We start from the raw sequence: 13,060 nt of genomic DNA, 5'->3' as shown, positions 1-13,060 counted from the left end.
ATGCAGTGAAGTGTGAGCTATTTCATATTGGTAGGAAGAACACAGACAGAAAACATAAAAGAGGGTACCATTCTAAAACGGGTGAAGGAGCAGGGGGACCTGGGCATATATGTGCACTAATTATTGGGGGTGACAGGACAGGTTGAGAGAGCAGTTAATAAAGCAAACAGCCTTATTAATGGGGACATATAGCATAAAACCAAGTAATTTATGCTAAACCTGTATAGAAAACTAGTTTGGCCTCAGGTGGTATATTCTGTGTGCCATACTTTAGGAAGTTTATGAAGACAAGAGAAAAGTACAGAAAAGCTTGATGGGAATAGTCCCAGCAATGAGGGACTTCAGTTACCTATATAGATTGAAGTTGGAATTGTTCTCCTTGGAGAAGAAGAGGTCCAGAGGCGACTTTACAGAGCTATTCAAAATCAAGAGGAATCTCAACAGAGCCGACAGGGAAAAACTGTTCCCATTGGTTGAAGGATTGAGAACAAAAGGGTACAAATTCAAGGTAATTGGCAAAAGGAGCAATGAGAGAAAGCTTCTTCACACAGCGAGTGTTTAGGATCTGGAATGTACTGCCTGAGATCGTGGTGGAGGATAGTTCAACCAAGCCATTCAACAGGGAATTGGACTGACACTTGAAAAAGAAGAATGTGCAGGGCCACTAGGCAAATTGGTCCTACAGAAAGCTGCCACATATGCAATGCCAATTTGCCTCTTCCTGTGGTGTAATATTTATGTGATTCTGACTAGAGGTAAGAACACAACTAACTAAGCCATAGCCAAATGACTTTTAGTCCTGATTTGCTGCTGATTTTGTGGGTCAGTCTTTTGCTTTATTTGTCTGCATTACCTTCTACGCTAGAGTCTTAAAATTTTCCATTAGTCTCTGGAATTTTTAATGCATTCCAGTTATATACAAGAAAAATGCATATTGATGGTATTATGATCTTGCAGTTGCTGGTGAAACTATCAACGTCCACTGCCATTACAATGGTAAAACTGAAAGTAATTTCTGGCATTTGTGCATGTGCAGTTAAACTGTCATTGATCCACTCACTGTTCATATCTTCTGAAATCACTCTGAATTAATGTGAACTATTACTAATATGCTATTAATCTCACTTAAAAAACCCTTGAGAAATGTGTTCCTTGTTGAATGAAGTCTAACTGGGTTTTTAATAGGGTATTAAGTTCATAATTATCTCTGAACGATCTCCCTGGCCCTGAGAAACCAATTTTATATTTGTGTCAAATTTCTCCATTATGATAAATATTGCAACATTTTTAGCATAACAAAATATTATTTTAAAGCTTGTTTATGAAATTTTAGCTTCTACCTTAATCCCATATTTTGTTCCAATTTTTACCTTACTTTCCATTAAAAAAAAGTGAAGGATAATCAGTACATTTTACTTCCTGGTTTGCTGTCACTGAGAGTACCTCAGTGTGATTGGCTGCCTAGTCTGCTTGATGACATCACTGTTGCTGGGTGGCAGAGAACCTCTATTTTTTGCCCCAGAATCAAATTAAAGCTGCGAAAAAGGTGACATTCATTGTGTAGAGTTTGCTAGGTCTTTGTGAGCAGCTTTCTTTGAAGACAGCAGCAGGCACTGTTATTTTATGGCTCACTACAGAATCCAGGCCATTCTTTAACAGTCCTAGTTCCAAAATGCACATTCTGCAGTTGGGGAGTTGAAAACAAATGTCATCTCGTTGGAAGTCAGACGTGCTGAGGCCAGGCAGCTTTCTTAGACCTTCTCCAGTCTTCATTTTATGTTCAAATATAACATACTATTTTTACATAAAGGCAGTTCTGACACTATCATAATGAAGCATGTCCCACTCATGAAGATGCCACATGTTCTATACTGCTGCACTTTTGAGTAAATCCTTTTGTTGGGCTGCAGTGATATCATAGGGACATCACCATTCTCCACCAGCTACTATTCACCGACGGTATTAGTAATGTGAAAAATATATTTTTGCTGTATGTGACAGTGGTACAAGTAAGGTAGCAATTACTTATGGCAAGAATTCACAGGCTGGCTAGTTTTTTCCCTGTGCTGTCACTTCCATCTGCTCCACCATACTTGTGCACTGATTACATCTTCCTTGAAATTACTGCCTAAATTCTCCAGGATGCCACTAGCTATGCTAGTGCTGTTGGTGGAGAGCTATTCACCATCAACTATGATATGCCAGGGTCCATAGTGCCACTTCTTTCTACCTCATCTTGAGAAGGAAGAGAAGATTTATAATGGGCTACAAGGTAATGCTTTCAAAGATACATAAGACACTACACTTTGTATACCAAAACGCTTAACACACATAGTCCTACTGGGAACATGAAACATAGGAGTAGGACATTCGGCCCTTCGAGCCTGCACCTCCATTCAATATGATCATGGTTGATCTTGCACTTTCAGTATGCCACTCCTGCTTCGCTCCATACCCCTTAACCACTTTAGCCACAAGGGCCATGTCCAGCTCCCTCTAACGAACTGACCCCAACAGCTTTCTGTGGTAGAGAATTCCACAGGTTCACAACTCTGAGTGACGAAGCTCTTTCTCATCTCAGTCCTGAATGGCATACTCCTTATTCATAGACTGTGACCCCTAGTTCTGCACTTCCCCAACATTGGGGACATTCTTCCCGCATCTAGCCTGTCCAGTCCCATCAGGATTTTATATGTTTCTATGAGATCCCCACCCAACAAGATCCCCACCCGAAAGTCGGTCCGATTGAAAGGTTGAGCGCCCTGTTAGGCTGGAAGCACTATAGAGCAGGCAGCAGCTGTAGGAACAGCAAAAGAGACTCGATGCTAACCCACCAAATTTTGGGGGTTAAGATTGCAACTAAAGATTCTATAAGCATCTCTCCAATTTAATTTTCTTTTTGTGATATAAAAGCCCGTCAAACCAGAATAGTGGCAATCTTCCTAGATTCTCCTTAGATGTCAAACACTATGGTCCAGATTTTGCAATCGGTGGCAAAGCAAGGGTGCTGATTGTTGCCTTTGAAGAAAGCTGCCCACAAAGATCTAGTGAGCTGCATGGAGGGAATTTCCCCTTTCCCACAGCCATTCAAATCTTGCACCAAACCAAGGGGATTTTGTTGGCATGCAACAGCAGTGATGTCAGCAAGCAGGAAGACAACCAGTTAAATTGAAGTATTCACACAGACAGTAAACCAGAAGTTAAAAACACTTAAAATCGTTCAATTTCAATTTAAGTTGTCAGATAGTGCGATACAGGCATGATTGTAGTCAGACAGAAGATAAAATAAAGATGAACAGATTTTTAATCATTGCAGAGAAATTTGACATTCCACAAATATAAAATTAGTTCTTCAGGCCATTAAGAGTGCAAGTTGTAATTATGAAGTTAGTACGCTGTTAAAAACGCTTCATGCAACAAGGTGTAATATTTTACAGAGTTTTCCAATGAGACTAACAGTGGTTAGACTGGAAGTTCTCATCATTTCACGACTGACAGGTAGATGGCAATCTGTGTGACTCTACAAGGAGAAGGATTTTACACTCACTGACAGCAACCTCTGGATTTCTGTGTTGCCCTGTGTTTGTGTCAGCTTCAGGAATTGCTGTCAGTGCAGTGATGACGGTAAGAGCGGACAGCTTTGCCATCATTACCACAGCAAAATCCAGGCCTGTGTTTTATTCGATACAAATTTTAAAAAGGATCAATTTGTCTGTTTACAGAAACCCCAAATGTTCTTCTGTATTCAACAATTCACATTGTTCCTTCAGACTGAAATATGTATTGATAAAATCTGATTTTATATTTGTGCAGAGCCTTTTAGTCATAAGTAAATGCCCCATAAATGTCAACAGAATTAAAATGAATGTGGCAACCCTTAATAAAACATAATCACATTATCAACAGCATAACAGAAACCTATATTTCTGAAAACAGCAGTGGTATCTTAAGCCAACGTATTCGATCCAAGATCAGGTCTTATTTTAAAGAACAAAATATTTGGTAAAAATCATAGATTTTTATTTTTAAATATGAGATGCATATTTTTCTCAACAGGACAAAATTATTCAATAAGAACTTTCAATATAAATGTTACAGACAAAAGTTGGGGAAGTACATAAAGAGAAGCAACTTGTATTATTTGAGATACTATTATACTGAATGATTGTACTAAACAGAAACAAGATTTTATTAAAAAAATCAAACCGGTCTTGGTTCTTCCAAAGCACTGACTATTTAAAGGGTTTGCAAATATGCCCCCATTTCTAAATACAATAAAGAAAAACTCTCCTACCTGACCTATGCCAACCAAAGTTCATTGTTTTTGTGGCAGGACGTGTGGAAATCCAAAGGGAGAAGAGACTAACTAGCATACTGCCAAAATCTGTCAGTAAATGTGCTGCATCCGTCATGATGGCCAAACTGTGAGCAAAGTAGCCACCTGAAAGGGAAAAGAAACAAGGAAAACCATCTGTTTAATACAATTTAGGAAGCCACACAGAAGCCTTGTAACAACAGGACATAGCGAATGTATTAGGTAGGATTTCTCTAATAATGCCGCAGCCTTTATCTTCACCATGGTTGGTGAATCATTCGCTGTGGTGGCATCACGACATGTTTGACACATTCCATCTTCAATAGGGTCAAATCAAAAGACCAAAGGTACCAAAATCTTCAAAGCACAAAAACAACATGAATGCTTGAAAAAGCAAAGCTTTAGGGAACAAAGCACGCACTTTTACAATCAATGTACAATCCAGCCTTTCAGCAAGAGGTTTAAAGATCTGCAAAGCTCTTCATTTCACATCAACACACACAAAGTACAATAGTTCACAGTGGATCATTTTCTCAGCTACTGTCATTTCCAATCTGCACAGGGTTTATCACAGACCCTACCATTTAAGAAAAGTCATGTAACATTCTTTTAACATTTGTTTATTTTTAGCAGAGCATGAAAAAAAAATGTTCTTTCAAACCGTTTTAAACTACAGATCGAGTATCCTTTATGTGCAAGTCCAAAAACTGAATAAAACCAAAACCCACATTTTTTTGGACTTCATCAACCTTGAGGGCAAGAATTCCCTGACTAGGGCCAACACAATCCGAGCCAAAACAAATGTTCCCTAACGCAACAACCTTTACAACAAAAGTAGAAAACACTGACAAATCTCAGCAGGTCTGACGGCATCTGTGGAGAGAGAATAGAGCAAACGTTTCAAGTCTGGATGATCCTTCATCAGAACACACAACATTTAGCTTGGGAAGTCCCAGACCCAACCCAACCCAACATGACCTGAATCTTGCCGACAGAATCACGCCAACTGCATCCAAACTTTTAGCAGGTGAAATCTGATTTTTTGCCTGCACTCAACACAAATCTCGCAGAACTACAGATGGCATCATGGGTTGCAATTTATTACACGTACCCTTTATTTATTACCAGTGATACATTTTACTTTTCTAGCTTTTTTATTTACTTTAGACGAGAGCGAGACCAGGTTTAGGCTATTATAATGTCAGGAGGCCTAGTTCTGTAGGCAATATCCAAAAACTGAAATGATCTGAAATGCAATCAGCCCCGAAGGTTTTAGATAAAGGACACTCAACCTGTAGTGTGCTGTAATTATGCACATATATTAATTAATGGCAGAGTTAGTTCACTTAGCAGAATTCACTTTCCATGTTAATGTTATCGCTTAATGGAAGCATTGTACGATTGAGCACAAATTAAGTGAAGCTGATTAACTATTTTAATAACTTTCAATATTGTTCTGCTCCTATGGTTAAAGACAATAATCTTCACAATGTTAATGTCTTTCTAAATTTAATCAAAAAGATGTTTAATTGCTTTAATACAATTTTAGTGACTCTCAGTCTGACAGTATCCAGTTATTTCATCCATAGCACACAAAGGGTTAAAGGGGCATCACCTTCCAGGAAAGTTGTTACACAAGTTCTTTGCTTGCACAGTGCATTAACATGTAACACAAGGGCAACAAATATGCCACAATAAATGTCATTTGCGTCAAAACTGTCACTTATACATAATAAAAATAACGTGATTTTATTGGTAAGTGTCACTTTATAGCACTGTTGATGTTTCCTTCCATCAGGTGGTTGAGGGGATTAAGAATCGGAGGATAAGTAACCGGTTGGGTTGGATTTGACATGCTTATCGCAGCCAGCACCCTCCCACATTCTCAAGTAGATGCTAGTGTTGTAGGTGTGATGGAACAGCTTGACAAAAGGTGTAGCTAGTTCGGGGGTTCAGTACTAATAACATTAATAATAACAGTTGGGCTGTTGTCGAGACCAATAGCTTTTGCCTGTTTATAGACATCCCGAGTTAGTCTGGGAAACTTAGTCATGGTCCTGCCCCTCAGTAGCTAATAGTGCTTATGAACGAACTAGAGTAATTTTGGAAAAAAATCTGGAAAATTAGGCATTGGTTTAAGGTGCGAGGAGCAAGGTTTAAAGGAGATGTACGAGGCAAGTTTTTTTATACAGAGGGTGTTGGGTGCCTGGAACTCACTGCCGGGGAGCAATACGATAGTGATTTTTAAGGGACGTCTTGACAAATACATGAATAGGATGGGAATAGAGGGATATGGTCCCTGGATGGGTAGGGGGTTTTAGTTCAGTCGGGCAGCATGGTTGGTGCAGGCTTGGAGGGCTGAAGGGCTTGTTCCTGTGCTGTAATTTTCTTTGTTTTTTGTATCCGGTTGAATAGACAATACTCAGAGATGGAATTGACATGATTCTGTGAGTCTGACTAATTTGCTTAGGTGGAGGGGAGGAAATGGGGGAGTAAAATGCACATGTAGGAGGTTTCAGCCATTCACCAAATGCACTGTTTATAGACATCCAGAGTTAGGCTGGGAAACTTAGTCATGGTCCTGCCTCTCAGTAGCTGATGGTGCTTATGACCAAAGAGTAATTCTGGAAAAAAATCTGGAAAATTGGAAGAAGGAAGATAAAATGTCCAATTTAACAACAGGTACATCATACTCACCTACAACTTCTCCAACCATAAATATCAAGCATATAATAGCAGCAATGTAGAGTTTCCTTCTCGCTTGCAGTTTTTCTCTGTTTTCAATGTCAGATGTAGATCTGCTGTGGCAGTGTTGACTTGTATATCTCTCCATTTCAATAGAGTTGGCATTGTTTCCATTGTCAAACGGGTAATTTGGGTAGACTTCTTTTGAACTGGAAAAGGGGCTGCAATGGAACGAAAGTAAAGTTTATTTATTAGTCACAAGTAAGGCTTACATTAGCACTGCAATGAAGTTACTGTGAAATTCCCCTAGTCACCACAGTCCGACATCTGTTCGAGTCAATGCACCTAACCAGCATGTCTTTCTGACTGTGGGAGGAAACCGGAGCACCCGGAGGAAACCCACGCAGACACGGGGAGAGCGTGCAACTTCCACACAGACAGTGACCCAAGCCGGGAATTGAACCTGGGTCCCTGGTGCTGTGAGGCAGCAGTGCTGACCACTGTGCCACCGTGCTGCCCAGCTGATTAACTGAGATAATTATATCAAAAATGGAAATCTCTTACATTTGAAATTATTTTATGCAATTTCATGGTTGTTTGGTTCATCTGTTCAGCAGTTCAGGTGTTCAAATGAATTTAAAAGGTATCTGTGCGTAACATGTTATTTCCATAAAATTTGGTTGGTATTATACAACGGATATCCAGCTCGCATAACACCTACTCAGCAAGCATATCTGCAAAAGTACATACAAACCTATGTACATGGCATATTTATAGGTTAGTGGTATACAGAAAACTAGTGCTAATGCTTCCATTTCTATGTTTCTATGGCTAAAGTGTCTCAGGGTTTGGATGGAAAAAATGCACTCCAAGTTCCCTGTTCCTGATCACTGAATGACCTAAACTGAATGTGCACATATGCACAAGGCGAGAGATGGGATGAGATTAGGATTAGTATATTGTCTCCTGTAATCAGATAGCATGTAAATACTTGCAAATGAATACTGTCGCCATACAGAAGGGTAGCCAGTTTCCCATTGATGGGTTAGATTAAAGTTACCTCCCTAAATTATGAATTTTGTGGTTAGAGCCAAGATGGATGGGAATAACTTGAAGGGAGTGGTTTTATCCCCTTGACTTATTTATATGGTGCAATAAATACATTTAGGATTGGCAGATATTTGAAAGGAGAATGCTGTACATTTTTTTCTATACAGCGAATTTGAGGCAAATAACCTTCAAGAACTCGTTCTGTCCTTTCACTGTCTCAAGATGAGGAGCAAGTCAAAGGAAAATAACCCCTAACCATGCAAAATATTAACTTAGTATGTAGTAGTGGTTGGGCAAATGAGCTTAGAGGCTAATTTATGTACTCAGTTACTGACTTGTGATCATTGCATCACATTTTGGAGAAATATTAGACATCAAAATCACTTTGCTGAAACTTGTACTAACACCACCAGACCTGAAAGGAACTTAAAAAATGTTACAGAAACATCTAGAAAGGAGATAATTATTTCCACTGCCCAAATAGATAGAACTGAGCAGAATCACACCTGCTTTAGTCCTGGGCAGCATAAAAAAAACCCATGTCAACATTTAAGTATTGGTCAAATGGGTGGTTAAAGGAAAGGGGAATAAAAAGATATTCATTTGGAATCGGGACTATTACTGAATAAGATAAACACCTAATTTTATCATTCTAAAGTATTTTGCTTTTTCACTGTCTTGCTTTATTATTTAGCTGCTTCATCAATGATCTTCCCTTAATCTTAAGGTCCAAAGTCCACCGATGATTGCAGAATGTTCAGCACCATTTGTGGCTCCAGACACTGAAACAGCCTATACCATATGCAGCAAGACCTGGGCCAGAATATTACACTCTCCCCTCCCCCTGCCTAGTGGATTTTGAGAGAGAGAGGTGGGAGCATGAAAATTCAAGTCTTGGGCCACATTCAGCTTTGTCAGTTATGTGGCAAATAACATTTGTGTCACACAAGTGTCAGATAATGACCATATTTAACAAGAGAGGATCTAACCATTGCCCCTTGACATTCATTACCATTGTTGAGCTCCCCACAATCAACAGCCTGGGTGTTACCGTTGACCAGAAACTAAAGTGGATTAACCACATAAATACTGTGGCCACATGAGCAGGTTGGAGGTTAAGAATTCTACAGCAAGTAACTCACCTCTCTGCTCTCCAAAGCCTGTCCACCATCTACAAGGCACAAGTCAGGAGTGTGATGGAATACTCTCCACTTGTCTGGATGTGTGTAGTTCCAACAACACAAAGTTCAAAAACATCCAGGACAAGGCAGCTAGCTTGATTGGCACCAAATTCACCACAACCATTCATTTCCTCTATCAACGACACATAGTGGCAGCAGTGCGCACCATCTGCAAGAAGCACTGCAGGAACTCAATAAGGCTCCTTCGATAGCGCCTTCCAAATCTGCAACCTCTACCACCTTGGACAAGAGCAACAGATGCATGGGAACACCACCACCTGCAAGTTCCCTCCAAGCCACTCACCATCCTGACTTGGAACCATATCCCTGTTCTTTCACTGTCTCAGAGTCAAAATCATGGAACTCTCTCCCTAACAGCACCATGGATGTACCTACACTACATGGACTACAGCAGTTCAAGGCGGCGGCTCAACACCATATACTCAAGGGCAATAAAGATAGGCAATAGATGCTGGTCTAGCCAGCAACACCCACATCCTATGAAAGAACAAACTGCTTCTGTAAATAAATCTAACCAAGTAGTTTTAATCTGTATCCTTTGGTCTGACATTGGAATGATATTTCTCACTTTTCAGGAGAGACTGGAGAATTTGGTGGACATGTCAAGTAACCTCCAATAAGCAATATGCTGCAATTAGAGATTAGTTATGAAACTTCAACATGCTAACCAGCACACAGATTGATTGCTACATGTCCATCATCTCCAGTTGATGGAAGGATACCAAAACAGATGACAAATAGAAAGCTACAACTTTGCTTATGGAAACACTTTGAACCATAAACAGAAGACAGAAGCATTGAGAAAAAGGCTGAATTGTAGAATGGGACCCTATAGCTGTGCACTGATGGCATGAATTTGACAATTTGGTGATGTTTCTTCTTTACTACATGCTGTTTGTTAGAATTGATATCAAATTTTGGATTTTCTGGATTACAAATTAGATAATACTGCTAGGCCAGTGTGAACAAGATGCAGCAAACAATCACTGTGCCCAAAAATGTGGGCCTGAGGCCCAACCAATATTGTCCTTGGGTCTCCTTTTAATAAGTTCGGAGAGCTTCCTCTAACACCCGTTGGCGGCCCCAGGCAGCTCTGTTGAGCTAGGTATCAGCCTTAAGCTACTGAAACACCCAGACTGGATCTCTGGTAAGTACTGGGAAGGGGAAGAGGATTGGATGGGTGTTGAGCATAGGTCAATAGAGGTCTTTGGAAGTGAACAAAGAACAAAGAACAAAGAACAGTACAGCACAGGAACAGGCCCTTCAGCCCTCCAAGCCCGTGCCACTCCCTGGTCCAAACTAGACCATTCTTTTGTATCCCTCCATTCCCACTCTGTTCATGTGGCTGTCTAGATAAGTCTTAAACGTTCCCAGTGTGTCCGCCTCCACCACCTTGCCTGGCAGCGTATTCCAGGCCCCCACCACCCTCTGTGTAAAATATGTCCTTCTGATATCTGTGTTAAACCTCCCCCCCTTCACCTTGAACCTATGACCCCTCGTGAACGTCACCACCAACCTGGGGAAAAGCTTCCCACCATTCACCCTATCTATGCCTTTCATAATTTTATACACTTCTCTTAGGTCACCTCTCATCCTCCGTCTTTCCAGTGAGAACAACCCCAGTTTACCCAATCTCTCCTCATAACTAAGCCCTTCCATACCAGGCAACATCCTGGTAAACCTCCTCTGCACTCTCTCTAAAGCCTTCACGTCCTTCTGGTAGTGTGGCGACCAGAACTGGGCGCAGTATTCCAAATGCGGCCAAACCAACATTCTATACAACTACAACATCAGACCCCAACTTTTATACTCTATGCCCCGTCCTATAAAGGCAAGCATGCCATATGCCTTATTCACTACCTTCTCCACCTGTGACGTCACCTTCAAGGATCTGTGGACTTGCACACCCAGGTCCCTCTGCGTATCTACACCCTTTATGGTTCTGCCATTTATCGTATAGCTCCCCCCTACGTTAGTTCTACCAAAATGCATCACTTTGCATTTATCTGGATTGAACTCCATCTGCCATTTCTTTGCCCAAATTTTCAGCCTATCTATATCCTTCTGTAGCCTCTGACGATGTTCCTCACTATCTGCAAGTCCAGCCATTTTCGTGTCATCCGCAAACTTACTGATCACCCCAGTTACACCTTCTTCCAGATCGTTTATATAAATCACAAACAGCAGAGGTCCCAATACAGGGCCCTGCGGAACACCACTAGTCACAGGCCTCCAGCCGGAAAAAGACCCCTCCACTACCACCCTCTGTCTTCTGTGACCAAGCCAGTTCTCCACCCATCTAGCCACCTCCCCCTTTATCCCATGAGATCCAACCTTTTGCACCAACCTACCATGTGGGACTTTGTCAAACGCTTTACTAAAGTCCATATAGACGACATCCACGGCCCTTCCCTCGTCAACCATTCTAGTCACTTCTTCAAAAAAGTGTATAGAAGAGTGGGCCTGTTCCCTTTGATTCCACAGAAAGGCAACTTTTAAAAAGTTAACTTTGCTGTTTGATGGTAGCCTTCAGTTGATCCTTTAAGGAACAAGTGTAGGACCAAAACAAAACTGGACAGAAGAGGCACGACAACTATCCCACTCAACACCAACAAATTTCCTAGAAAGGTCCTTAAAAAGGTACAGGCCCTTCACACTAACAAATTCAAGAAGCCCCCAGAAACGTTTTCTGTTTTTACTCAAACAGAATTAGGCTGGGCCCTGGGATATATTTTGGCAGGTTAAATGTTAAATAGTCAGGTTCTTATTCTTATGTGGGATTGTTAAATATTTTGGGGGGGAAAAGGTGTTCAGAGGGAAAGGTGCTATTCACTGCAGGTGACTCCTTTCCCATTGTGCTTGTAATAACCAAAATTTCCCAAGAGTTTTGTAATCAAAAATATTTGAACATTTTTTTCATGTTAATTTCCCCTGACTCTGATGCAGTTACACTGACACCAGTTTTTGCTGCTGGGTGCCGTTTATTCACAAGAACCATCTATAATGGATCACCACATGGTAAGTGTAATGGGGCGGCATGATGGCACAGTGGTTAACACTGCTGCCTCACAGCGCCAGGGACCCCAGGTTCAATTCCGGCCTCAGTCACTGTCTGTGTGGAGTTTGCACATTCTCCCCGTGCCTGTATGGGTTTACTCCGGGTGCTCCTGTTTCCTCCCACAGTCCAAAGATGTGTGGGTTCGGTTGATTGACCCTAGTATCAGGGGGAATAACGCGGTAAATATGTGGGGATAAGGGAATGGGGTCTGGGTGAGATTGTGGTCAAAGAACAAAGAACAATACAGCACAGGAACAGGCCCTTCGGCCCGGCCCTCCAAGCCCGCGCCGCTCCCCGGTCCAGGATTGAATCCTGAATCCAGGATCCCCGCCCAATTTTCCAGCCTTTCTACATACCAATATCCTATCCACCGAGCTGTCCCTCACAGCTACGATGCTTTATACACTTTATACAAAGGTCGGTGCAGACTCATAAGAACATAAGAAATAGGAGCAGGAGTAGGCCATCTAGCCCCTCAAGCCTGCTCCGCCATTCAATAAGATCATGGCTGATCTGATAGTGGGTTCAGTTCCACTTACCCGCCCGCTCCCCATAACCCTTAATTCCCTTAATGGTTAAAAATCCATCTGTGACTCGATAGGCCAAATGGCCTCCTTCTGCTAGTAGGGATTCTATGAAGATCAAAAATAGTTAAACAGCACCTCATCAGACTTCTCATTGAATATTGGTTTGTATGAAACAAATATTAATGCCAGCAAACAATAAATAATTCCTGTAGCCAGCAATCTT

The 13,060-nt window shown here is 41.2% G+C and overlaps 1 protein-coding gene across 1 annotated transcript in view; it reads right to left on the bottom strand.

Moving 5' to 3' along the window:
- Positions 1 to 13,060, bottom strand: part of slc30a2 (solute carrier family 30 member 2) — a 77,425-nt gene that overhangs the window by 44,482 nt on the left and 19,883 nt on the right. The window contains exons 2-3 of the mRNA XM_078213735.1: positions 7,013 to 7,221; positions 4,295 to 4,441 (exon numbers count right to left, since the gene is read on the bottom strand). Of these exons, the coding sequence (XP_078069861.1) occupies positions 4,295 to 4,441; positions 7,013 to 7,221 (356 nt within the window). The remainder of the gene's footprint in view (positions 1 to 4,294; positions 4,442 to 7,012; positions 7,222 to 13,060) is intronic.

Source organism: Mustelus asterias, chromosome 5 (genome assembly GCF_964213995.1).
Source record: "Mustelus asterias chromosome 5, sMusAst1.hap1.1, whole genome shotgun sequence".
Lineage (NCBI taxonomy): Eukaryota > Metazoa > Chordata > Chondrichthyes > Carcharhiniformes > Triakidae > Mustelus > Mustelus asterias.
This window is presented reverse-complemented; position numbering and strand designations above follow the sequence as displayed.